General features: G+C 32.7%; 1 protein-coding gene across 3 annotated transcripts; it reads right to left on the bottom strand.

Moving 5' to 3' along the window:
* Positions 1 to 236: 236 nt before the first annotated feature.
* On the bottom strand, positions 237 to 4,570 carry LOC145821260 (kinesin-like protein KIN-12C). Of its 3 annotated transcripts, none has more exons than XR_014363284.1 (6): positions 4,499 to 4,570; positions 4,344 to 4,404; positions 4,020 to 4,257; positions 3,682 to 3,846; positions 3,177 to 3,227; positions 245 to 362 (listed from the first exon to the last, which is right to left on the bottom strand). XR_014363284.1 is itself a non-coding variant. In XM_082917765.1 (6 exons), exons 3-6 carry the CDS (start codon positions 4,023 to 4,025, stop codon positions 310 to 312), a joined length of 315 nt encoding a protein of 104 aa, XP_082773891.1. In that variant the 5' UTR covers positions 4,026 to 4,257; positions 4,344 to 4,404; positions 4,499 to 4,570; the 3' UTR covers positions 245 to 309. The 3 variants fall into 3 exon arrangements, 2 of the variants coding, with proteins under 2 accessions (XP_082773892.1, XP_082773891.1); XM_082917765.1 differs by having other exon boundaries at positions 3,177 to 3,267; XM_082917766.1 differs by lacking the exons at positions 3,177 to 3,227; positions 3,682 to 3,846; positions 4,020 to 4,257; positions 4,344 to 4,404; positions 4,499 to 4,570 and adding exons at positions 707 to 799; positions 889 to 942; positions 1,034 to 1,142 and having other exon boundaries at positions 237 to 362.
* Between the last annotated feature and the right edge of the window lie 19,899 nt (positions 4,571 to 24,469).

A 24,469-nucleotide genomic window follows, 5' to 3' on the forward strand; every position in this document is an offset into this window, starting at 1 on the left:
CCAGAGGAATTAAAAATTCAATACATGCTAATTTCACCTTTGCACAGGAGAAATGGCACAGACCATTGCTAGTTTTGCATTTCCACCAATGGATTCCTGCAATAAAAATGTCAACCTGGAATCTCTGTAGGGAATATGCCTTTGCTTTCCTGATTGGGAAACTTCTGCAAGAATGTTTATCAAGTTCCTGCAAAACACATAGATAACAGCAATAAGCATGGGAAAAATGACTATATCTTGACACAAGATCAGAATAAAACCTTCATATGTTACATGACAGGCAGCAGCCACAGCACTTCTTTTTTAACATTACACACAACCAAATATATACTTGTTGCACCTGTCCTCCTGTTTGACAATCCCTGCATCATTTATCCAACAATCATGTACAGAATGTCTACCATACCATCCATTCCAAAGCTAGAAAATTTATGAAATGCAAAGCATCAAATAAAAAAGTAAATACAAATACAGTCACTATATCTGAATCTAATCCAATGGCAAATCACGTGAATCAGATCAAAACAGATACAGATATTAGACAAAGAATAGAGGTAATTCCAACATTTAACTTTTGGTAAGTGTTACGTATACCCACCAACCATGATCTACAGTAGCAAAGAAATCCATTACAACTCTACAGTTCAGATGATTCTCTCTAGGAGATGCTGTAGATGATGCAACATAACAGAATGACTATGCTAACCTTCATTAAAAGCTGTGTGACATCTTTCATTGTAGATACACATTCCTTTGTCAAATTCTCAACATAGACACCAGAGTTGACATCTTCTCTTATCTAGAAAGAAAAACCACACAAAAAACTTAAGCAAACCACATAACCATTTCACAAAAATTCAAACAACATAATTGACATAACAGCTTTACCTGGAGGTTTCTTTGGCTTGGATCCAACAAATCAGTGATTTGTTCATTGTAAATCTGTACATACCAATTTTAAAGGATTAAGTAAATCTAGAAATTAACCTAAAATGTTCATATTTATGTCAAGTAATAAATCCAATTACTTAACCTCAAGAAAAGAACAGCGGCATTGATACATGAGTTGCTTGTCAGCATGCTTAATTTGCTCCTATGATTAAAAAAAGGGTTAAACAAAAAAAAGCACAAAAATTATAAGAATGTTACCATCAACAAGTTAGATAATGAAAAGAATATAATCACGCCTCATTTATGCAGGCAAAAAGGATATTTGTCAGCTTCTATAACACCACCACTTCCTAACTGGCAAAGAAAAAAATTTGTTCCAAAAAAAGTTTTGAGAATTTAAATAAATTATCATATTTGATTTTAGAAAATTAGGTTCACTTTTTAGGAAATTAAATTTTTTAATGACAAGAAGAAGATTTCCGTAATTAGGTTCATTGATGGCAAGAAGAAGATTTCCGTAATAAAGTAAAACTAACATTGCTTTTTGTATCTTGAAACATTATAAAATCTCTCTCTTGAGACATTAGGACATGTAATCAACATTTATAACAACTTAATGAGACACATTACACAATCCAAGCCACCAAGATCAGAATAATGCATGAAAGACATGAGGAAGAACAATCAGACTTGAAGGACTCATAATTGGTAACAGAACAAGTAGTTAACTGGAGATCTGAATGATGAATGCTTAGTTAAAAACATTGCTCCAAAGAGATAGCAAAAAAACTAATAATTTAAGGCCACAAGCGTCTTCAAACCTGCGTTCCTGAGTGCCTCTGAAGGCAATCACAATAGCGTTAAGATCCTTAGCCATCCTAACAAATCCCTGCAATGCATATTCATAATTATTGTCAAGATTTGTAGCACAAAGAACTACAAGTATGATGTAAATGAATCTTGCCAGAGAAAATTTGCTCTTCTTTAGCATATATGCTATGAAAAATGCACCTGTAAGCAGTGCTTGACATCAAAAATTATATCTATCACTTCAAATCCCTGCTTCGAACAAGAAGAAACCATCACTGACAATAACCAAGAATCAAAAGCAGCAACAACGAAACATCTTATTGCTAAAAAAGGTTATTCTTTCAATTAGCTAGGTGAAATAGTTATTAAAATACCTTATGTACTTTCAATATATATGCATAGAGAACGGAATGTTCATAGCTTATAAAGGTCATACCTCCACCAGCGGTTCATCAGAATTTTCAGACTCAGTGGATGCTGAAAACAACCAAATTCTCATTAAATCATAAATATGCAACAGGTAGTGTGTGTCTTCTCTGGCATATCTAATAAAAACAAAATATGATAAGTCTGATGATTTGGGTGACACACGGGCCTGGATAAAACTAAAAAACGCATGTTACTTGTCAATCCATTTCTTCTGAGCTGTTGAAACTTGAAATTAATCCATAGGGTCAATATGTTGGCTTTAGGAACGACACATCGACTAACACAAATAATCAAATAAAAATACTCAAACATGAACTGCTATGATACAGAGGGCAGAATCTGTCAAATTGAATGCCCTACACCCTGGAACATGAACAGAGAGCATTACTCACTTAAATATTCTTGCTATCTTTTTTAATTCCAACATACAATTCACATAAAATGGTTCAGATTTAATTTCTAAGACCATGGGGGACAATGAAGACTGCCCAAGATCCTTCCTCAATGCACAGTTTGAGAAGCAAGAATGTGAGTGCCAACCTTGAAAACTGCAAGATTCAAAGCACTGCTAGAGCATCTAGAATAAAATTTTATATTCCTCTTATTGATTGTTCTTTTGTGTATTTTCATTGTGTTGAAGAAAACAAAATTCTTGTGTAATTCATAAGGAAAAGTCCAGTAAAATAAAATGTCAACTCAAACCCAATGGGCAAAGTGGCATGGCAGAATGCAGGGTGCAGTAACTTCTCCAAGGTCAGTGGATTGTACGATAATCTTATATACTTTTGGAACCTTTTATTACATGGAACCTTTTACCACTCAATTGTCCACCCTTAAGAAATAAAGATAGCCAACTTATTTTCCTCACAAATAATTAGAAGTTCCAAACAAGACATTTGTCCATATCTTATTCAAAGTACCTTCACATCTCAAAAACAAAACAAAAACTCCTAACTAAAAACAATAAAACAAAAGAAACAACAAGATGAAAAAGGCAGAAAAGAAATTAGGAAAGTAAGGATCATTGGTCACAAACAAACACGTACCTGAGCATCTCATCAGGGAGAGGGCGAAGTCTCCAATCTGCATTCTGGTATCTGCAACGAGTTGGTTGGTCAATCTTACAGAATACAGGGACTGGATGCAGGGAGGAGTCAAACAAGAGAAAGCAGCAGATAAGTGGATGTTTCAATAATTATATACAGACCTACTCTTTGTTAGCAGTATGATGAGCTAAAAATGCAAGGAAGAGGTTCAGAAACTCACTTGTGTTTCTTGAATAAAACTTCTAGAACCAACATAGTTCTGAGTGGTGTTTGCATTAAACGCAACTGCAAAAGCAGTGCAAACATCCATATTTGGGGAAATCTACTAAGAAAAATGAATTGAATTAAACAAAGCAAAAAATACAAACGTAAGGTAAACGTCCTCTTAAAACAAAATGACTGCATTACCTTCAATATCATCAGTCAATGCCTCAGCTTCTGCATAGCTGTAATTGCTCACTTGGTTGATATTCATTTCAAACTGATCATCTCTACTACTAGTCACCTTGCTCTCTTTACCACCACCAGTCTCAAATTCACATCCATTTTTCAAACCTTGGTCCTCATCCTCTACAGGAACTTTCAACTCCACGCATTCACACCCGAGACACCGAATCAATTTACATGAAAACAAGGTCACTGCAATTCGATCTCTCCGCAATCTGAACTCCTGTGGACAATCCAAAGCAACAACAATGATTACGTTCTCGATTATATCGAATATATCGGAATTGGAGGTTCGAAAATAACCCAGAAATCACAATTTTTTCTAGGAGGAATCTATGTTCTAATTCCAGGAATAATAAGAAATTCAAAATCAAAAGAGAAATCGAAGGAGCTTACCAACATATCTGATTCGAAACCCCCATATTTGGATCAGGTGTTCTTTGAAACCTTCAGATCTGGCTTTAATTAGTTCGAAATCCTTCAGATCTCGTCTCTTGTTCTTTTCTTCAACGAGCACCACCACCGCCATCCTCTTCCACCACTGTAGCTGTCTATCTGAGGCGATAATGAGAAGACAGCAGCGGCGGTGAGTGTGGATGAGATCGGCAGAGGAGAGAGAGAGAGAGAGATGAGTCTGGTGACAGAGAAGAGTGAAAATGAGCGAGAGAAAAAAAATGAAATCGAAATCAAAATCACTGAGCTTGATGCAGATAGGTTTACCTCTCAGTAAATGAAATCGATTCTGAAGCTTGATGTAGATAAGTTTACCTCTCAGTGATTTCTATGTAGATAATCATCTTGGTAAACAAATTAAATCACCAAGATGATTCCGATCGATTCCCATTCTGAAATCACTATGAGATTTAAGGGATTACCTCTATTCTTTGTCTAATATCTGTATCTGTTTTGAGGCATCTTCTTTCTGAGACTGAAGAGTAAAGAATGAGAGTCTCAAGAGGGAGGGAGAGGTGTGAGAGATTATAACACATTCGGAGGCGTTTTCTATCAACTACACGGTGCCGTTTTGAGTAGCACAAAAGGCGACGTTTATAACACGCCGTTAAATATTAAAAAAGACGACGCTTAAGAAAACGCCCTTATATAAACGCCGTCATAACAAACATTTCCTGTAGTGAATGTGTAAGAGTTTGACGGGGTAAAATGATGTTTTCTCTGAATTAGAACTCTCTATAATAACTAAAAATGCCAAAAAAAAAAACCCTATATAAAAAAGTTAAAGATTTTTTTCTTTTCTATTTTTTGTACTTTTTTTTTTTTGTAAAAAGTTAAAAAAAATACTAATACAATTTATTTTTAAACCGACATAAAAAACTTTTAAAAAAAAGACCTGAGAATGCCGGTGTGTCTTGAAGGCACAACAACTTGATATGCCCTCTCGTGAAAACTCGTTTCAAGTCTCTTTTGATAATTTGAACCGTTTATATTAGAAGATTTATCAATAACATTATTCATATAAAAAAATTAAATTAATTAGACAATCATAAACCTATAAATTATTCAAATTCAACGTTTATGTTGTTGTTCTTATCTTGTGATGTAAAGTAAAGACTAGACGGAAAAAAAGGACAGAAAGACGCTTTCATTTTTCTCGATCTCTGCATCTATATGTAGTTAGGTTTTGAATATTGTTTTATCATTATCCAATTTTGGCATGGTCTATTTTGCTTTTGAGGATAGAAAATGTTAGCATATATAAAATTAATGTAAAAAATTTAACGAGAACTATGTGGATAAAATTCAACCGGTTATCCGGACCCACGAAGCGTCCTTTTTTCTTTAATTAAAAAAAAAAAAAAAAATTGTCCACTCCCTATCCTCGTTCACATCCATATGAATGCAATACTAAACTTTTTCTCTAGACAACGTTTGATCAAAAGTGAAAGCACAAAATAAATAAATAAATAAAATTGCATTTTAAATTTATTACGAATGTTATATTAATAATTTAAGATCATCACAATTTCTAATCAATTTGTTTTTATTTTAATGAGTCATTTAAAATGAATGGTTCAAATTATTAAATTGGATCATGGTGAACTCATATTGGGCCAACAATACTATCTAATAGGAGTAGGTGCGGGTCGGTTGCTGTCACGAATCTCCAATCCACCATTCGTCCACCAAATTGGCAAATTAGAGAAAATCAATCCGTATCCGTCCGTCAATTCGACGGATGTGGATTGAGTAGATTGGCAGATTGGCGGATGGATGCGAATCAGTTTACCGGTTTATAATTTTCTAAATTTTCAACATAATTCAACTTATGCACTTCCTCAAAAAAAAAAGTATTACAGTCAATGACTTAAAAAAAGTATTACAATCACCGCATACCTCATCCAAAAAAGAAAGTTTAAAACTTTAGAATATTACAATCACTACATACATCATTCACATATTACAATTATAGCATGCATCATCTACATAAAGTATTACAATCTGTGGTTCTTAAAATATAAAAATAATTCAAACCACCAAAATCATGAACAGAACAGTAGTAAAGATTGTATGTCTCTGTATTGTTACATCTATATCTGTTTTTGAAAATAAAACCAACTAGCATATATCATCTTTTTTATTTATTATTGTTAGAGTTAGAATTAAAAATCAAAAAATATAGATAAATAACACATTTATTTTTTTCAATTCAAAAAATAAATTCAAGTTGAAAACTCTTTTTTAATAGAATATATTCAATAGAATATTTAAACTCTTTTTCAATTAAAAACAGAAATAGAATATCTAAATAAATTGAAACCACAAAGTCTTACAAATTACTAGGGGTGCTCGCGGTTTGGCAGTTCGGTTGCAGCCAAAAGAACCTCAAATCTGTCATCCGTCAAAAACTAGGCAGATTGGAAGAAATCAATTCGCAACCGTCTGCTCGTCATCACGCATTCATCCAAAATGCAACGAATCAATTCGGTTCGATCGATTTGGGCGAATCGATATATCCGCTGCTCACCCCTACCATCCGATCTATTATTTGGATGAGAGAGAAGCTAAATTCAAAATTTATACAATTTATTTTTAAATAAAATATAAAATAATTTAATATTTATAAAATGACATTAGCAGGTAGGGTTAGGCATAGGGTTATCCAAACCGCCTAACCCGCCCAATCCGAACCAATCCGCATACAAATAGGCAGTTTCGCAAACACAATGCAGACAGATATGGCTTGAGATATGGAATTATTGCGGGTTACAGGTTTGACCCGCACTCACAAGAATTCGCCCACACTTAGACCTTTTTTTTTAATCTACACCATTGATTTCATTCATCCTATCTAAGAAATTTTTGAATTTTTGAATGATTTTACTTTAATTGTATTGTTGGGTAGTGAATGATTTTGATGATTTAGCTTTGGATTTTGAAAAATGTGCATATGTTAATTTATGATTTTATTTAAAAGTTTAGGATTTTGAAAGATTTGCTTGTATTAGGAATTAATTTTGTTATGTTTTTAATTTTATAAGTTTTAATTCATTAATTATTAATGTTGAGCATTTTAGAAAATGGAAAAAAAAAAAGATCCAAAATAAATATTTACAAAATGAGAAAAAAAAGGCTCAAAAATAAATTTTTAGGGAAAAAGGTTTAATCCGCAAACCGACCACAACAACCCCCACAAACTGCAACCCGCTCTGTGGGCAGTAACGGGTTCAATTTTTCTCAAACCGCCCATATGCAAGCGGGTCCAAACCACAAATCAAACTGTCCAAAACTAAACTGCAAGAACCCCTATTAGCAGGTCATTTTTTATGTACTTTATATTACAAAATAACACTTTTAAAGAGAACCAACAAAAATGATATAATTAATAATGTCGATTTTATAAATAAAAATTATCTTTTTACGTATTTTGTTTTAAAGTGAAATATCCTATTAAATCACGTCATTCTATATTTTTTTGGTTTTTCTTTCACTTTTTGGGAAAAAAAGAAGAGTATAAATTTGAGAGGGATTCATGGTCTCCTTCAGAGGGGTCTGGTAGGGGTGTAAATCCAGCCCGGGTCATGTCGGATTTCGTGGACTTTTGTCAAAATTTTGGCTGGGTTAGGTCGGCTCACGTGCCAAAAAATTAGGCCCAGGCCTAGCCCTAGGCCCAAGGGTAATCGGGCCTTAGGCGGGCCAATGGGCTAGGCCTCAAGCTTGGGCGGACCTGACTATTTTTTTCATTTTTTTATTTTTTCTATCAAAATTTTATTATTTTTTACTAAAAAAAACACTAGGACTTGGGGGGACCGAGCCTTGAGCGGGCCTTAAGCAAGCCGATGGGCCGAGCTAGGCGGACCGGGTCCACGGGCCGAGCCAGACTTCAAAATGATGGCACAGGCTCAAGGGCTCGAGTTGGGCCTAAACAGGTCGGGCCCATCCCAGGCCGCGACTGGATTTCGGGGCGCCCATGTGCTGCAAGCTATTTTACACTCTTATCGTCTGGCAATGCTAGTAGTAGTAGTTGTTATTGTTGTATCTGGCTTTTAAACATTATCAAAAGAGTTTTCAAAAAACAATTTGGTATTAGTTTTCGAAATAATTTTTAGAAAATTTTATATTTTATATTTTTTGTATTTTAATATTTTCAATGAATTTTTTTAATATTTTAAGTAATTTTTTTTTTAATTTTTAGACAAACCTAACATAAATACACTTAAAAAGTATAATATTTATGAAAAAAAATCTTTAAAAAATGCACTAAATATCAAAAAAAATACCCAAAAAAATAAAAATTCAATACATTTTTTTATATTTTTGTGTATTTATTAATTTTTTAAAATATTTGTGCACTAATATTTTACTATTTAGATACATCTAAGTAAGGTGTATTTAAAAAAGTATAAAAAAAATTGCTTAAAATTTAAAAAATATTCATTAAAAATTAAAAAAAAAATATTAAAAATAAAAAGCTCAATTTAAAAAAAAAATAAATTTAAAAAATTAAAACCAAATACACTAATGAGTAGGGATGAAAAACTAGAGACGAACATGGAAGAGTTCGAAAAGTGATTGAAGCAATACGACGCAGACAAAGATGGCTGAATCAGCACTTTTGAACTTCGAGAAGCCATCCGTGACGCCAGAGATTGGTTTTCGACGTGGAAAAGCAAACGCCGGGTGAAGTCTGCTGACAAAAGTGGCAATGGTTTCGTTGCCGAGAACGAGATCAACAACCTTGTCCAGTTTGTACAAAAAGAGTTGTGTGCGTGAATTGTTCCATACTCAAAGGGTGTGAAAAGCCGCAGCGGTGGCGTGATTGCAGTTACGAAATGTAAAGGTTATAGCTAATGGTTGCGATAATCAGAATTGCGAATTTTTTTATTTTTTCCGCAATTTAAAAAAATTTATCAATATGCATATTTTTGTCCATAATCATATTTATTAGGTTTTAAAATAAATATTGATCAATTTTTATAAATTTTTAAATATGATCTAATATATTTCATATTTTTAAATCATTATAAATTGAGTTTTCTACATTTTATTTTAATAATTAATGACTTTATATGTCATAAATTCATATTATGCTTGTGGCAAAAAAACAAATTATTGGACTTAGATGTATAATATTATTTTTTTTATTATTATATTTGTGGAAGCATATGTAAATTTTAACTTGAATAGTTTTAAAAAATAAATTATACATGCTAATGTAATCATATAAAAATTTTTAAAAAAATTATAAAATAAAATAATTATTTTTTATTTTTTATTTTTTTGATTTAGATCACTTAAATATTTATTCTCTTTTTGGATAACCTATAAATAAAAATAAAATAAATTAATCAAAAAAATTGACATGTATAAAATATGTATTAATATATAATTATAGGTGTTATGTTTTCTAAATATTTTATATAATAAAAAATCAATCACAAACTATTATATATAAGATAAACAATGACAAAACTAAAATAATAAATAAGAGCATGTATATATACATATTAATCAAGTCAAATAGAGAATGACCACACTTATTATTATTATTATTATTATTATTATTATTATTATTTTCGAACAATATATAGATAGACGCACACAAACAAAATGGTTGAGTGATAACAGTCGAATGAAATAGTATAGGTCTTACAGTTTCAACAAATCAACAACATATTCTTCATCTTCCCTCTTCTTTCTCTCTATATCTGTCTCCTCTCTTCATCTTCCCTCTTCTCTTTCTATCTCTCTTTCCCTATTTTTAGTTTTTTTTTTCGAAAGAAGCGGTTTGAAACTGTTACGTAACGGTGTGCAGGCCATTACGGTACCGTTACGACCGCTATAACCAACACATCTGTGAATCTCAATCACACCACAAAAACAGCCATAACGGATGACGGTAACCACCACAACCGTTATATAACAACGTTACGTAACGGTTACGATCGCTTTTTAAAACTTTATTTATACTAAACTTAAGTTGACTATTTTTTTTTTTTCTTTTTCTTTTTAGATTGGATAATCCAAAACAACGAACTCCAGCTTCATCCATAGCAAGCAACATTAGTGAAGGAGGAACTTCTTCAATCCACACTGGTGATAACCCATCTAACCCACATGCCATGCGGGCCAATCCACGAGCCAACTAGTTTTAAATAACAGTATATATACATATATATATTGTTGTGGGAATTGAAAAATATTTCTCTTAAATTAATTTTATAGAATAATATTGAAAGCAAAACAGATTCTTTTAAAAAAGGTTTTCACAATTCAATATAAACTATACATATAAATATATAACAGAACAAGTAAAAGATGAAAGAATTCAGAAAGTAGCCTGTGTGGTTGTGAGAGGCACGTCAAAGACGCTGTCCTAAAGTCGTTATGTGCTCCCTCCGTGCAGGTTCTAACGATCACAAACGACTCCAAGATACAACCCAAGAATCCACAGGAATCTGATACAATGCACAGTTGTACCAGAAGAGTTTGCCAAGAATGTATCAATTGCCCAGAAAATATGAAATATAGAATACTGTTTAGAGAAGAAGGAGAGAGAGAGAGATCAGAATACGTTATATTCTTTCTTGAGTAAGAGTCCTATTTTAAATAGGCTCTTTGGTGTCTGTTTGGAACAGACACACCTTTTCATTTAAAATCAAAACCAAATTTAAAATTCAAATAAATAAGGTTATAAAAGGAAATAAATAAATAATAAAATATAATAATAAAATAAAAATAATTAAAGTTTTGAAGCTTTTAGGAAATCTCCAACAATCCCCCACAAGATTCAAAACTTTGTAAAACAATCAAATAATAAAAAATAATATGGGCAACTTTAAAACCATACAATAGGTGTAGGTGTTTTTCAAACTTGAACCTCACTTAGTGTTAACAGTTTCATTCTGAAAGAATCTTAGTGAACTAGGTCTTGAACTAAATCCTTTTACCAGAATTCAACATGTCACACATATGGTATGATACATAACTGTGGCGCGGGTTAGCACTATTAGCAGCCATGTGCTCAATCTTGATTCTCATGAGAGTTTTAGGAAATAGCCCTATTTCCACGGTTGCGGCTTCACAACGCTCTCACTTAGGTGAATCCTCCAAAGATAGAAGTGACGGATGTCTATCTTGCGATTTAGAGTAAAAACTCTTCCTTAACCATCACATTTACATCAGCACTAATATCTTAGGGATGAGCAGGAGAATATAAATAATAAGTTTATTAAAGTCTCCTTTAAAGTGCTGGAATACAAGTCACACTATAAGGATTGTTCCTACCCATTGAACTTCCTTCATGGGATCTCCAATCACAGAAGTTGGGTTACTTCCTTAGTTGACTTCTTATGGGCTTAGACCCATCCCCCTCGATAAATCTAAGACTACACTCTTAGATAAACCTTTTGTTAATTGATCAGCAATATTCTTTTCAGATTTCACAAAATTCAACGATACAACATTTTTATTCACCAAACTTTTAATTGATTTATACCTCACTTGCATATGCCTATTCATCTTTTTATTAGTATGTGCTTGTCTCACAAGTTCTATTACAGCTCTATTATCACAATGTATAGAAATAGCAGGTATAGGATTTTTCACAAGTGAAATATCAAGGAGTAAATTTTTAATCCACTCAGCTTCAATACACGTAGTGTCTAAGGCTATAAGTTCTGATTCTGTTGTACTTCTAGAGATAACGGTTTGTTTTTTAGAACCCCATGATATTGCTGCTCCACCTAACATAAATATATACCCAGTAGTAGACTTAACATCTAAGTTATCTGTTATCCAATTAGCATCGCTATAACCTTCTATCACATTAGGAAAACCACTAAAGCAAAGTGAATAATCTAGAGTCCCTCTTAAATATTTAAAAACTCTTTCCACAGCAATCCAATGATCTTTACTAGGATTATGAGTATGTCTACTTAATCTCCCAACAGCATAGGCAATATCAGGTCTAGTCTTATTAGCAATATAGAGAAGTGATCCAATAATTTGAGAATATCTAAGTTGAGATACAGGTACACCATTATTTTTCTTCAAATTCATGCTAGGATCAAAAGGAGTTGAAACAGGTTTGAGATTATAATAATCAAACTTTTTTAACATTTTCTCTAGGATTCTAGATTGATTCAATATAATACCTTTGGTTGTTTTCTCTAATTTCATACCCAAAATTATATAAGCTTCTCCTAAATCTTTCATATCAAATTTTGAAGATAAATAAGATTTCACATTATTAATTATTTCTAAATTTGTTCCAAATAATAAGATATCATCAACATATAAACACAAAATAATACATTCCCCACTATCGTCTTTATAGTATACACATTTGTCATGATCATTGATCTTAAAACCAAATTCTAGAATTATCTTATCAAACTTTTCATGCCACTGTTTAGGAGCTTGCTTAAGTCCATACAAAGATTTAACCAACTTGCAAACTTTATGTTCTTGTCCTTTAACCACAAAACCTTCAGGTTGCTCCATATAAATTTCTTCATCTAAATCTCCATTCAAAAAAGCAGTTTTAACGTCCATTTGATGAATTTCTAAATTATAAATGGATGCTAGAGCAATTAAGATTCTAATGGTTGTGATCCTAGAAACAGGTGAATATGTATCGAAAAAATCTATTCCTTTCTTTTGTGTAAATCCCTTAGCTACTAATCTTGCCTTATATTTTTCTATACTTCCATCAGGTTTTAATTTCTTCCTAAATACCCATTTGCAACCGATAGCTTTACTCCCAGGAGGCAGGTTAGTCAACTCCCAAGTATTATTTTGAAGAATAGATTCAAACTCACTATTAATGGCTTCCTTCCAAAATGGTGCATCTAAAGATGATAAAGCTTCTATAAAAGTATTTGGTTCTCCCTCAGTTAGAAAAGTATAAAAATCATCTCCAAAGGATTTCTCTATTCTAGTTCTCTTACTTCTTCTAGGTTCTATGTTTAGATGTTCAGAATCATCTCTCAAAGGAATAACACTAGTACTAGTAGTAGAAGTTCTATTTATAACCTGATTTGTTATCCTAGTTTTATATGGAAAAATATCTTCAAAAAATGTAGCTTCACGAGATTCAATTATTGTATTATTGGTAATTTCACTAATTTCAGAATTTATTACTAGAAATCTATTAGCACTACTATTTTGAGCATATCCTAAAAAAACAGTATCCACAATTTTAGGTCCTATTTTCTTACGTTTAGGTTCTGGAATTGCTACTTTTGCTAAACACCCCCACACTCTTAACATTTTAAGATTAGGTACTCGTTTTTTCCAAATTTCATAAGGTGTTTTATCATTGTCATTTACAATTACTTTATTTAATATAACACAAGCAGTGAGTATTGCTTCCCCCCACAAGCTCTCCGGTAAACCAGAACTAATAAGCATTGCATTTATCATATCCATAAGAGTTCTATTTTTCCTTTCAGCTATCCCATTAGATTGTGGAGAATAAGGTGGGGTTACTTCATGAATTATTCCATGTTCTTCACAGAAAATACTAAGGGTACCTACATTATATTCACCTCCTCTATCAGATCTAAGTTTTTTAATCTTTCTTTCTAATTGATTTTCTACTTCAGCTTTATAAATTTTAAATTTACTAAACACTTCATCTTTGGTTTTAATTAAATATAAGTAACAAAACTTAGAACAATCATCTATAAAGGTTACAAAATACTTATTTCCTGCTCTAGTTAGTGGTCTATTAGAATCACAAACGTCACTATGTATAAGGTCTAAGAGTTGTGAATTTCTTTGTACAGATTTATAAGGTTTCTTAGGTTGTTTTTCTTGCACACATATTTCACATTTGCGTTTAACATCAATAGATGATTTAGGTACTAATTCTAAATCCATCATTTTCCTAATTTTCCTTAAATTCACATGTCCAAGTCTTTTATGCCATAAATCACAAACTTCAATATTAAAAATATTATGAGAGATATAACTAGCTTCAAAAGATACATTCAATTTAAATAAACCATCACATATAAAACCTTTACCAATAAAAATATCATTTTTACTTATTACAATTTTATTCGATTCCATTACAATTTTGTAACCTAACTGTACTAAACACGATCCACTAATAAGATTTCTTCTAACTTCAGGAACATATCGCACATCTCTCAAAGTTAAGATTTTTCCAGAAGTCATCTTCAAATCTATATCTCCAATGCCAAGTATTGGTGCAATTGATCCATTTCCCAAAGTTACACTTCCTCCACTTGATTTCTGGAAAGTTTTAAAATAATCACAAGCAACACACACATGTATATTAGCCCCAGAATCTAACCACCAATCTTGATATTCAAACGTAGAATTAATTTCAGGATTATACCTAAAAAATGGTCCGGCAATTTCTTCTTTTCCCAAAACCATATTCACTTGAGCATTATGACCTTGACTTCTTTGCTTATTGTTGAACCTTGGTTTATACTCATCAGTCTTCTTAAAAAAACAATCCTTAGCATAATGATTGGCTCTTCCACATACATAGCACAACCTCTTGCCACTCCCTTGTCCCTTAAAATTATTAGCACTGGCTTGGTAGTTGTTATTATGATGTTTGTCATTTTGACCTCTAGATCTAAACTTAAGGTTGTTCTTGAAAATTTTACCTTTAGGTCGAATGTTATTTCTATTGTTGGAACTATTCTTATTCCCATTCTCCACCACATTTACCTTAGGCGTTTTCTCTTTTCCAGTTTCTAGATTTGATCTATGTTTCTCTTCCACCCTAAGTGTATTGATTAATTGAGTTAATGACAGATCTCCTTGTTTGTGCCTAAGACGCTTAGCAAAGTCATTCCAAGATTGAGGTAATTTATCGATAAGGCAAGACACTTTAAACTCCTCACTAAAAGTTGTCCCTTTCTTTTCTACTTTTCTAAGTAGTTCTTGAAACTCATGAATTTGGTCTCCTACAAGTATGTCATCTTTCATTTTATAACCATTAAAATTAGAGACAATAAACCTATCAATACCAGCATCTACAGTTCCATATTCGGCCTCTAAGGTTTTCCATAGTTCTTTTGCAGTCGAGGTGGTTGACTGATATACATCATATAAATGATCAGATAACACACTAAGGATTCTATTATAACAATGAAATTCGATTTGTTCGGGTGACAACCAAGATCCAACAAAATCCTGATCTTCTATGGCAGACATAAGACCCAACACGGTCAACCAATATTTTGTTTGTTTTTGCCATCTTTCAAAATTGTTACCATTAAATTTTTCAGGTTTCACACTAACAGTTTCTTCTAAATTAGCCATTTTAAAAATTTAAAGAACAAGAGAGCCAAGGAGTATCTTAATCTGTGTGAGACAATAATGAAACAAACACAAATGTTATTAAATTTGAAATTGAAAAGTAATTGCTAATAATTTAGGAATAGGTAAAATGTGACAATTTTTAATATAGATCAAATTTATACACAATAATTTATAACATGAACAATGCTAATTAAATATCATGAATCTAAACAACATAATTTATCATGTGAAATTTTTTATTTACTCAACAACTTTTCTAAAAAATAAATAAATAAATAAATAAAATAAAACTACACATTAACAACAAGTTTTACAACTACCCTGATTAATATATATATATATATATATATGTAAGTCAAGATTTGAACACTGTTTCCGGGTAAGGAAAAACGCACCCCACAAGGTAAGTCAATGTTTGAATTTTGAAAACAATAACTTTGGAAAAACAACTTCCGTTGTTGAGTAAAAACTTCTGGAAAAAACTTACGTTGTGTTTAAAAATATATATATATATATATATATATATATACTATTTATTTTAACTAACAGATTTGTTCAAGATCAACAAGTGCAATTATGAAACACAAAAAATTAAAAGATTAAATATGTTATACACATAACGACTTTAGATTGTTGTGGGAATTGAAAAATATTTCTCTTAAATTAATTTTATAGAATAATATTGAAAGCAAAACAGATTCTTTTAAAAAAGGTTTTCACAATTCAATATAAACTATACATATAAATATATAACAGAACAAGTAAAAGATGAAAGAATTCAGAAAGTAGCCTGTGTGGTTGTGAGAGGCACGTCAAAGACGCTGTCCTAAAGTCGTTATGTGCTCCCTCCGTGCAGGTTCTAACGATCACAAACGACTCCAAGATACAACCCAAGAATCCACAGGAATCTGATACAATGCACAGTTGTACCAGAAGAGTTTGCCAAGAATGTATCAATTGCCCAGAAAATATGAAATATAGAATACTGTTTAGAGAAGAAGGAGAGAGAGAGAGATCAGAATACGTTATATTCTTTCTTGAGTAAGAGTCCTATTTTAAATAGGCTCTTTGGTGTCTGTTTGGAACAGACACACCTTTTCATTTAAAATCAAAACCAAATTTAAAATTCAAATAAATAAGGTTATAAAAGGAAATAAATAAATAATAAAATATAATAATAAAATAAAAATAATTAAAGTTTTGAAGCTTTTAGGAAATCTCCAACATATATATATATATATATCGATATTGAATATATGTTATTAAATAACAATATTAAAAGTCTAAAATTTTGATACGTTATTACGTGACTTGATTTGTGTTTCTCCAACTTGTCGATATACTACTTGTTTGTTAAGGAATTTTTTTTATATAAAAATCGTTAAAAATAAAAGGGTAAATTATATTGACACCCCTTGAGGTTTGGTCTAATTACTACTTATCTCTTGAAGTTTTAAAAATTTCATTTTCACTCCTGTGATTAATAGTCTCATTTCACAAACCCCCTACTTATATAAAAGGTAACAACTCCTAATAAAAAAAACAGAGGAAATTACATTAAAAAAATAAAGAAAAGGGGAAAAAAAAAAGAGAAAATAAAGCAAAACAAAAAAAGAGGAGAGTGCATGAGTTCAATGTCTTCATTCCGTCTAAATAATTACAATGATAAGGGGATTAGTGTAATTTTCCAAAGTCAGGTATGATATGTATTAAACCTAAACCTTAAGGGATGTAAGTGTAATTTACCCAAAATAAAAATAATACATACATTTTTCAGTTGGATCCGAAACCACTGTTGGCCTAAGTTACATTTTATCACCATGAACTTTAAATTCTCTGAATGATCATGCAAGCGGATGGCTCTGTGCCTTGCTTGGGAGAAGTTGATTTTATTTTATTTTTGATGTGCGAAAGTTAATAATTAGTTGTTAAATTAGCATATTTTATCTACTTGCAAAGTATTTTCATTTTGCCCCATATTACACTATTAAGAGTGAAATCCAAAACTTCCTTTTAAGAGAGATTTTGGTAACCAAAAGATTAGTCACACTGGCTACAATCCTTTGATTTTGGCAGAACTTGATTAATTAAGGTTATAAATATTAATCAAATAATCTAGTTTAATTTGCCACTCAACGCTTTAAGATTAGAGATGAAGGCAGACATGAATTGATCATTTCTTTTTTATAATGTGATAATTTTTTTCTTTTTTATATTGGGGGTATTTCTTGTATTATATAGTAGTTTTTGTATTAGACGTGTGGGTATGTTTGTTAGAAATTTTTCTTGTGTGATTATTGGGTATGATGTAAGTTTTATAATATTTGTAAATTATCTTTTATCAGTTGATTAAAAAAAAAATTCAATTTTCTTTTTCAAAAATCTATATGAATAAAGCTTCGTGGCTCGAAAAAAATGGGACTCAAATGGCCCGACCTCTCTCTCTTGCTCTCTCAGTCTCTCTCTCTTTCTCTTTCTTCTCTATCTCCCATCCTCTGCCTTGGTCTTCTTCTTCTTCTTCCTTCTAAACTGCGACGGTGATGGCAGCGCCAAAGGGGTTTGTGACAGTGGGCTCTCTCTCTCTTTTATATATATATATATATATATATATGTGTGTGTGTGTATAGATTTGTGTATACACAGATCTAACCAACCAAGGTGTGTTAAACATGTTGGCCCATGTTGTGTGTATATATATATAAATCCTTGTATATCGGCATTTTTTTTTTTGCCGGTTGGTGGTTTCCTCCTCTATTCCCCTCTTTTTTTCTTTTTCTTTTTTCCTTCTCCCTTCCTTCATTTTCTCTCTTCTTTCACCTCTTTGTTACCAATTTCAAAGAGGAAAAAAAAAAATCGCCAAATGTTTGGTTTTGATTTTGATTTTGAGTTTTGATTTTGTGGGTTTGGTTTTGATTTGACTTTGAATTTTGGGAAGAAAGAAAAGAGGGGGAAGAAAGAAAAAAAAAAAAAGAGAATCCATTGTTTTTATTTTGTCTCATAAAACCAGCATCCATTGTTTTGATTTTGTCTCATAAAACTAGCATTGTTTTGATTTTGTCTCAAAAAACCATCTTCTTCTTTATAGAGACAACAAAAAAACAACAAACAATATAGAGAGAGAAAGAGTAAAAAAAAAATGGTCGACCACTCAAGCCATGGCTTTTTTGAGCTACTTAGCGGGATTGAATTTATATCGAATGTAGATTTTATTCGATACATCTTCTTGAATAAGTTTTAAAACATAAATTTTATAAAATAAATAATGTGTAAATTATACTGACATTATCTGAGATTTCTATTTAATACAGATCATCCATCACATTTAAAAAATTACACTTACTTTCTATTAGATTAAAATGATATATTTGTTTTTTAGCCTTTTATACATATAAAATAATAAAATAATATAGATATTTTGATTATGTCGTTTCAAAAGAAATAGCAATCATCTTATTTAGTTTAATTGATATAAAAAAAAAAAAATTTTTATTTTTCGTGTTTTTTTATTTTTGCTAAAAAAAATTTGGATAAATTACACTGACACCCCTAAGATTTATGTTTATTACAGTTATCCCCCCACCTTTTGAAAATTACATCTCCCTCTCTAAGGTTTAAAGTTTCATTACAGATTTCCCCCACAGCAATTTAAATTTTTTAAATAACAATTTTGCCCTAACTGGATAAATTACATTGACACCCCTCACATTTTAGAAATTACAATCCTCTCCCTAAGGTTTAAAATAGCATTACTAATTGCCCCTTTGGTTAGTATTAGTTGGAAAAAAAATCATTGAAAAAAAAATTAATTGGAAAAAAAATTATTAGAAAAAAAAAATTTGTTAGTAAAATTTTTAAATTTCTGTTTAAAATCAACGTAAACACACTTTTTAAATTTACGTTTTTTCCTCAAATTTTCAAACTAAGACAACCATTTATAAACCAAAAAAAAAATTATCAAACAAGTTTTTATGATAGTTTTTTAAATTTTTGTAAATATAAATTGAAAACTAAAAACGAAGTGATTACCAAACAGATTTCAGATGATAAAAATATCATAAAATTAACAAATAATTAAATAAGTTATCAACATAAAAAATGACTTATCAAAAGATTTTTACGCTATGTATGGTTTGATTTTTAAAAATTTTTTTTAAAATTAAAATTAATTTGGTTAAGAAATAAAAAATAAAAAATAATTATCATTTTTATATAATTTTTATCTTTCGAGTTGTTAGAAATAATTTTTTACAAATTAAATTGAAACAGCCATACATATGTATATAACCTGCCCAAAAGATAAAATGATAATTATTTTTTATTTTTTATTTCTTAACCAAATTAATTTTTAATTTTTAAAAAATAATTTTAAAAATCAAACTATACATAGCCTAAGAATCTTTTGATAAGTCATTTCTTACGTTGGTAACTTATTTAATTATTTCTTAATTTTACGGCATTTTTACCATCTGAGGTCTGTTTAATAACTATTTTGTTTTCAATTTTCAATTTATATTTACAAAAATTTTAAAAACTATCATAAAAAGTTTTTTGATAATTTTTTTAGTTTATAAATTGTTGTCTCAGTTTGTAAATTTGAGGAAAAAACGTAAATTCAAAAAATGAATTTACGTTGGTTTTTAAACAGAATTTATAAATTTTACTAACAAAAAATTTTTCCAATTAATTTTTTTTTTCAAATAATTTTTTTTCCAATTAATTTTTTTTTCAATGAATTTTTTTCCAACTTATACTAACCGAGGAGGCAATTGATAATTGTAAACGTCCCCGAACGCCCCGGGAGGGTGAGTCCCGTTCTGTTCGATATTGGGCTCACTACAGCTCAGGACTCTCAAATTGTCACGGTTCTAAGTCTGAACCAAAGAGTCCAAATCCGGCAAATCGTTTTGAGAAAACAGATTTTTTTGAAAGAAGTGCCAAACATGGACTGCTTTGCCAGATACAGAGTCGCCATCTAAATATTTTATTTTGGGGAAATTTAGGAAACCCTGACTCGTTTGCCTAAGGCCATGTGTCCGTCATCACCAAAGTTGCCTTAGCTCGGGAACTTGGGTACGATTGGGGAAGGTCACTCTGTGAGCACCCCCGCTCGCCCGATCAAAGATCAGCCTCTACTAACCATGATATCAAATTTTGAAAACATTGTGTGTTCTTATTCCGATTATTAGCCTAGATTACTATATGATGCGCACAGCATATAACTATAGACTGGGTCGCCTGAATTGGAACGAAACATTTCATGTTTGTTTTTGAAAGATGGTTTGCTACTCGCAAGTAGGCTTGAAATGCAGATTTTGCCACCCTCAGGTGGGCTTAAGAAGAGATGGTTTTGCCACTATCTAGTGGGCTTAAAACTCACAGTCAATGATTTGTTCCAATCCAAATAACCCAACCTTCACCCACAAGCATTCAGGCAGATATATCACATAAGCAATTAGCCTCATGGTAAGCATGCTATTCATGGCAATCACTCACACGCATACAAGGATGCTAAAGCATAAAAACTCACCGAGTACTCCAAGCCAAAACAAAAGCTAATTAAAAATCTATGCATGATTCTAATTATACAGAAGTGCCTAATGCAACACATGCAAAAATACAACTATAGCAGGCTCGGCTATTCTAAACATGGCATATGAAATGCTACAGCTAACATGTATTCAACTTGGAATTGAAAATACAATGCAGTTAGTATGATGCGCCGAGCCCGGTGCATGCAAAACAGATGAATGAATGCAAACATGCTATCATACTGTATGCTAATTGAAATATGCCCTAATCTAACCATCATAAGCGGATAAATAAAAGGGAAGAAAGACGTGGGGTTGGAAGACATACATCACACTCACCCACACCCACACTTATTACAGTTGTGCCCTCGCGCAGAGGGTCCGAATGAATAGTACAGTCCAGAATAAATACAGTCCAAATAATACAGTCCAAATAATACAGATTCCTAATTGATTTACAAATTAACTAAGAAAAAAAAAGAATATAAACTGGCATGCAAGCCAGGGACTGCCTTGACTCTTCTTCAGATGATAGATGATGCATGTCCAAGCTGCCTTGCGCGGAAATCCACGACGATGCCCCGATTAGCCTCTGTTTGCAATTTATTCTTGGAAAGCGCACCGAGCCCCGGAATTGAAAATACAATGCAGTTAGTATGATGCGCCGAGCCCGGTGCATGCAAAACAGATGAATGAATGCAAACATGCTATCATACTGTATGCTAATTGAAATATGCCCTAATCTAACCATCATAAGCGGATAAATAAAAAGGAAGAAAGACGTGGGGTTGGAAGACATACATCACACTCACCCACACTTATTACAGTTGTGCCCTCGCGCAGAGGGTCCGAATGAATAGTACAGTCCAGAATAAATACAGTCCAAATAATACAGTCCAAATAATACAGATTCCTAATTGATTTACAAATTAACTAAGAAAAAAAAAAGATAAACTGGCATGCAAGCCAGGGACTGCCTTGACTCTTCTTCAGATGATAGATGATGCATGTCCAAGCTGCCTTGCGCGGAAATCCACGGCGATGCCCCGATTAGCCTCTGTTTGCAATTTATTCTTGGAAAGCGCGCCGAGCCCCGGAAGACTGCCCATTCTTGATTTGCTGCAACAGAGAGTAGGAAAAGGGCATGGCAATGTATTTTCACAAATGTATGCATGCCTCGATCCTCGTGCCACCAATCACGCATCTCGATGCATGATGGCCGAGAAGTCGAATTGCATAATTCAATATAGGATGAATGCACATGAAAACACAACTAAAACCTAACTCCATCATGGATAATCCGGAGTGTCGGTGACTGGGGAATTGAGACACGTTCTGTCACTCGGAGTACGAAATGCACCTCATTTTCCGTGCCCAGGCTAACTCCTATCCCGAACACGATGCAATATGCATGACATGCATGAAATGCAACTAAGATACAATCCTAACATACACAATGTTATGGAATGGCATACACGCTGCACGAGATAATACACAAACGAGCATACACAATGCTATGAATGAAATGACATACGCAATGCAATAATGGGCTTACACCAACATGAGAGAGCCTCAGCCACACTCACATAGGAGGCCATCAGATGAAAATAAGACAACTCGAAATGCGTGCACGCGTGTACGCAAATCGAGGACCGACCCTCAGGCACCGAAATGCCACTCTAATGAGACATGGCAAAGACATGGAATATGATATGCAAACATGCAAAAATCAGTAGCAAAATGAGGGGGGGAAAACAGCCCCGAAACAAGGCGAAATGACACCCGATGCATGGAATTTCTCTCGAAATGATTAAGCACATGAAATGACTTGTAGCTACATCAAGCATGCATTATTTGATCATGACATGTGAAGACAGATTCAAGGCAGCCCCAAAACAAGCATGTTTACAGTTCTAAGCGAGGCCAAACAGCAAACACAAATAGGGAAAAACTAGCATGCAAAAATAGCCCTAAATGTGAGATAAAGAAGCAACTCACAGCTGTTGACCCCAAACAGATTAAGGCCCTTCCACAATGTTGAAGAGGGGCCCAAAATATGATGTTTTTATAGTTTATGGCAAACCACAAAAACCAACACAGGTATGGCTAAGCTCTCATGCAAGAAAAGGGCCAAAAGATGGACAAAGAAACAAATAGTGGTTTCTGGTCTTAAACACAAAGGGGCCCTTCAACAATGTTGAAGAGGGGCCAAAAATAATACACTTTACAGTTGATGGCCGGACCCAAAACAGTATGCAAGAATGCTCAAAATGCTATGCAAAATAAGGCCAAAAATAGGGATATAACACAAAGTATATAAAAGATACCTCAAACCATGAAAGACCCTTAATGAAACATGAAGAGGGGGTCAAAATAAAACTGTTTTCAGTTCTAAAAAGAGGCCAAAAACAGAAGCATCTGAGGCTAACAAATCATGCAAAAAAAATGGCCAAAAGAGAGATATAATGACAAGTAGTAAATGGAAGCCACAAACAGCAATGAGCCCTTCAACAATGTTGAAGAAGGGATCAAAATAAGCAACTCTTCAGTTTATGACATGCCTCAAAACAGATTACACATAAGCCTAAAATACTACGCAAGAAATAGGCATACAAGAGGGATAATGAAGCAAGTGCAAGATGGGGACCTCAAATGACAAAAGTCTCTTAATGAAACATGAAATAGAGTTCAAAAAAACACTACTTTCAGTTATGGCCGGAGCTCATATATACAAGAAAGAGAGGCTAAGAAATGTTGCAAAAAATGAGCTAGAAAGAGGGAAATGGTAACTCACCCTTGTAGACCAATCTTTAGCAACTTCTTGGACCAAATTTGCTGCCTCCTAGCCTCTGAGAAGACCTCCAAGCTGCTGGAAATGGAAGTGGTGGTGTGGTGCTAGGTTATGGTGTGTAAAAATGGTTAAGAACTTAAGGGGTTTTGAGGTTTAGAGTAGAGAGAGAGAGAGAGAAATTTAATGAGAGAGCTCAAAATCAAAATCTTCTCACCCCCCAACACAGCTGGGAGCTGCTGGTTTTATAAGCAAAAGAGTTGGAAAAGAGGGGGAAAAAATGGGGGGAAAACAATTCAAGTTTCCCTCCAAAAAAGGCCAAAAAGTGGGATATAAAGGCAAGTGGTAGCTGCTAGACCCAAATGGCCGAGAGCCCTTCAACAAAGTTTAAGAGGGGATCAAAACAAGACACTTTTTAGTTTATGACCAAGTCCGAAACAGCTCACAAGTAAGCCTAAAATACCGTGCAAAAATAGGCCTAAAAGAGCGTTAAAGAAGCAAGTGATAGGAGGAGATCTCAAACAGCAAAAGGTCCTTAATCAAACATGAAAATGACCTCAAAATATGACTATCTCAAGTTTGGGTTGGAGCCAAAAAATGTAGAATGAAGGTTCGGGACCCAAAACACGCAGTTCGGGGCCCCGAAAGTAGGCTGTTAGGCACCGGAAGTTGTGTCCGACCACAAAGTTAGTCTCTCGGACCACAGTGTCCCTCAAAAGGGAGTAAATAAGATGTATGCCAAAAACTAGAGCAAACGGAGGTGG

The sequence above is a fragment of the Camellia sinensis genome, chromosome 3, assembly GCF_055761805.1.
Source record: "Camellia sinensis isolate YWXY chromosome 3, ASM5576180v1, whole genome shotgun sequence".
NCBI classification, from domain to species: Eukaryota; Viridiplantae; Streptophyta; class Magnoliopsida; order Ericales; family Theaceae; genus Camellia; species Camellia sinensis.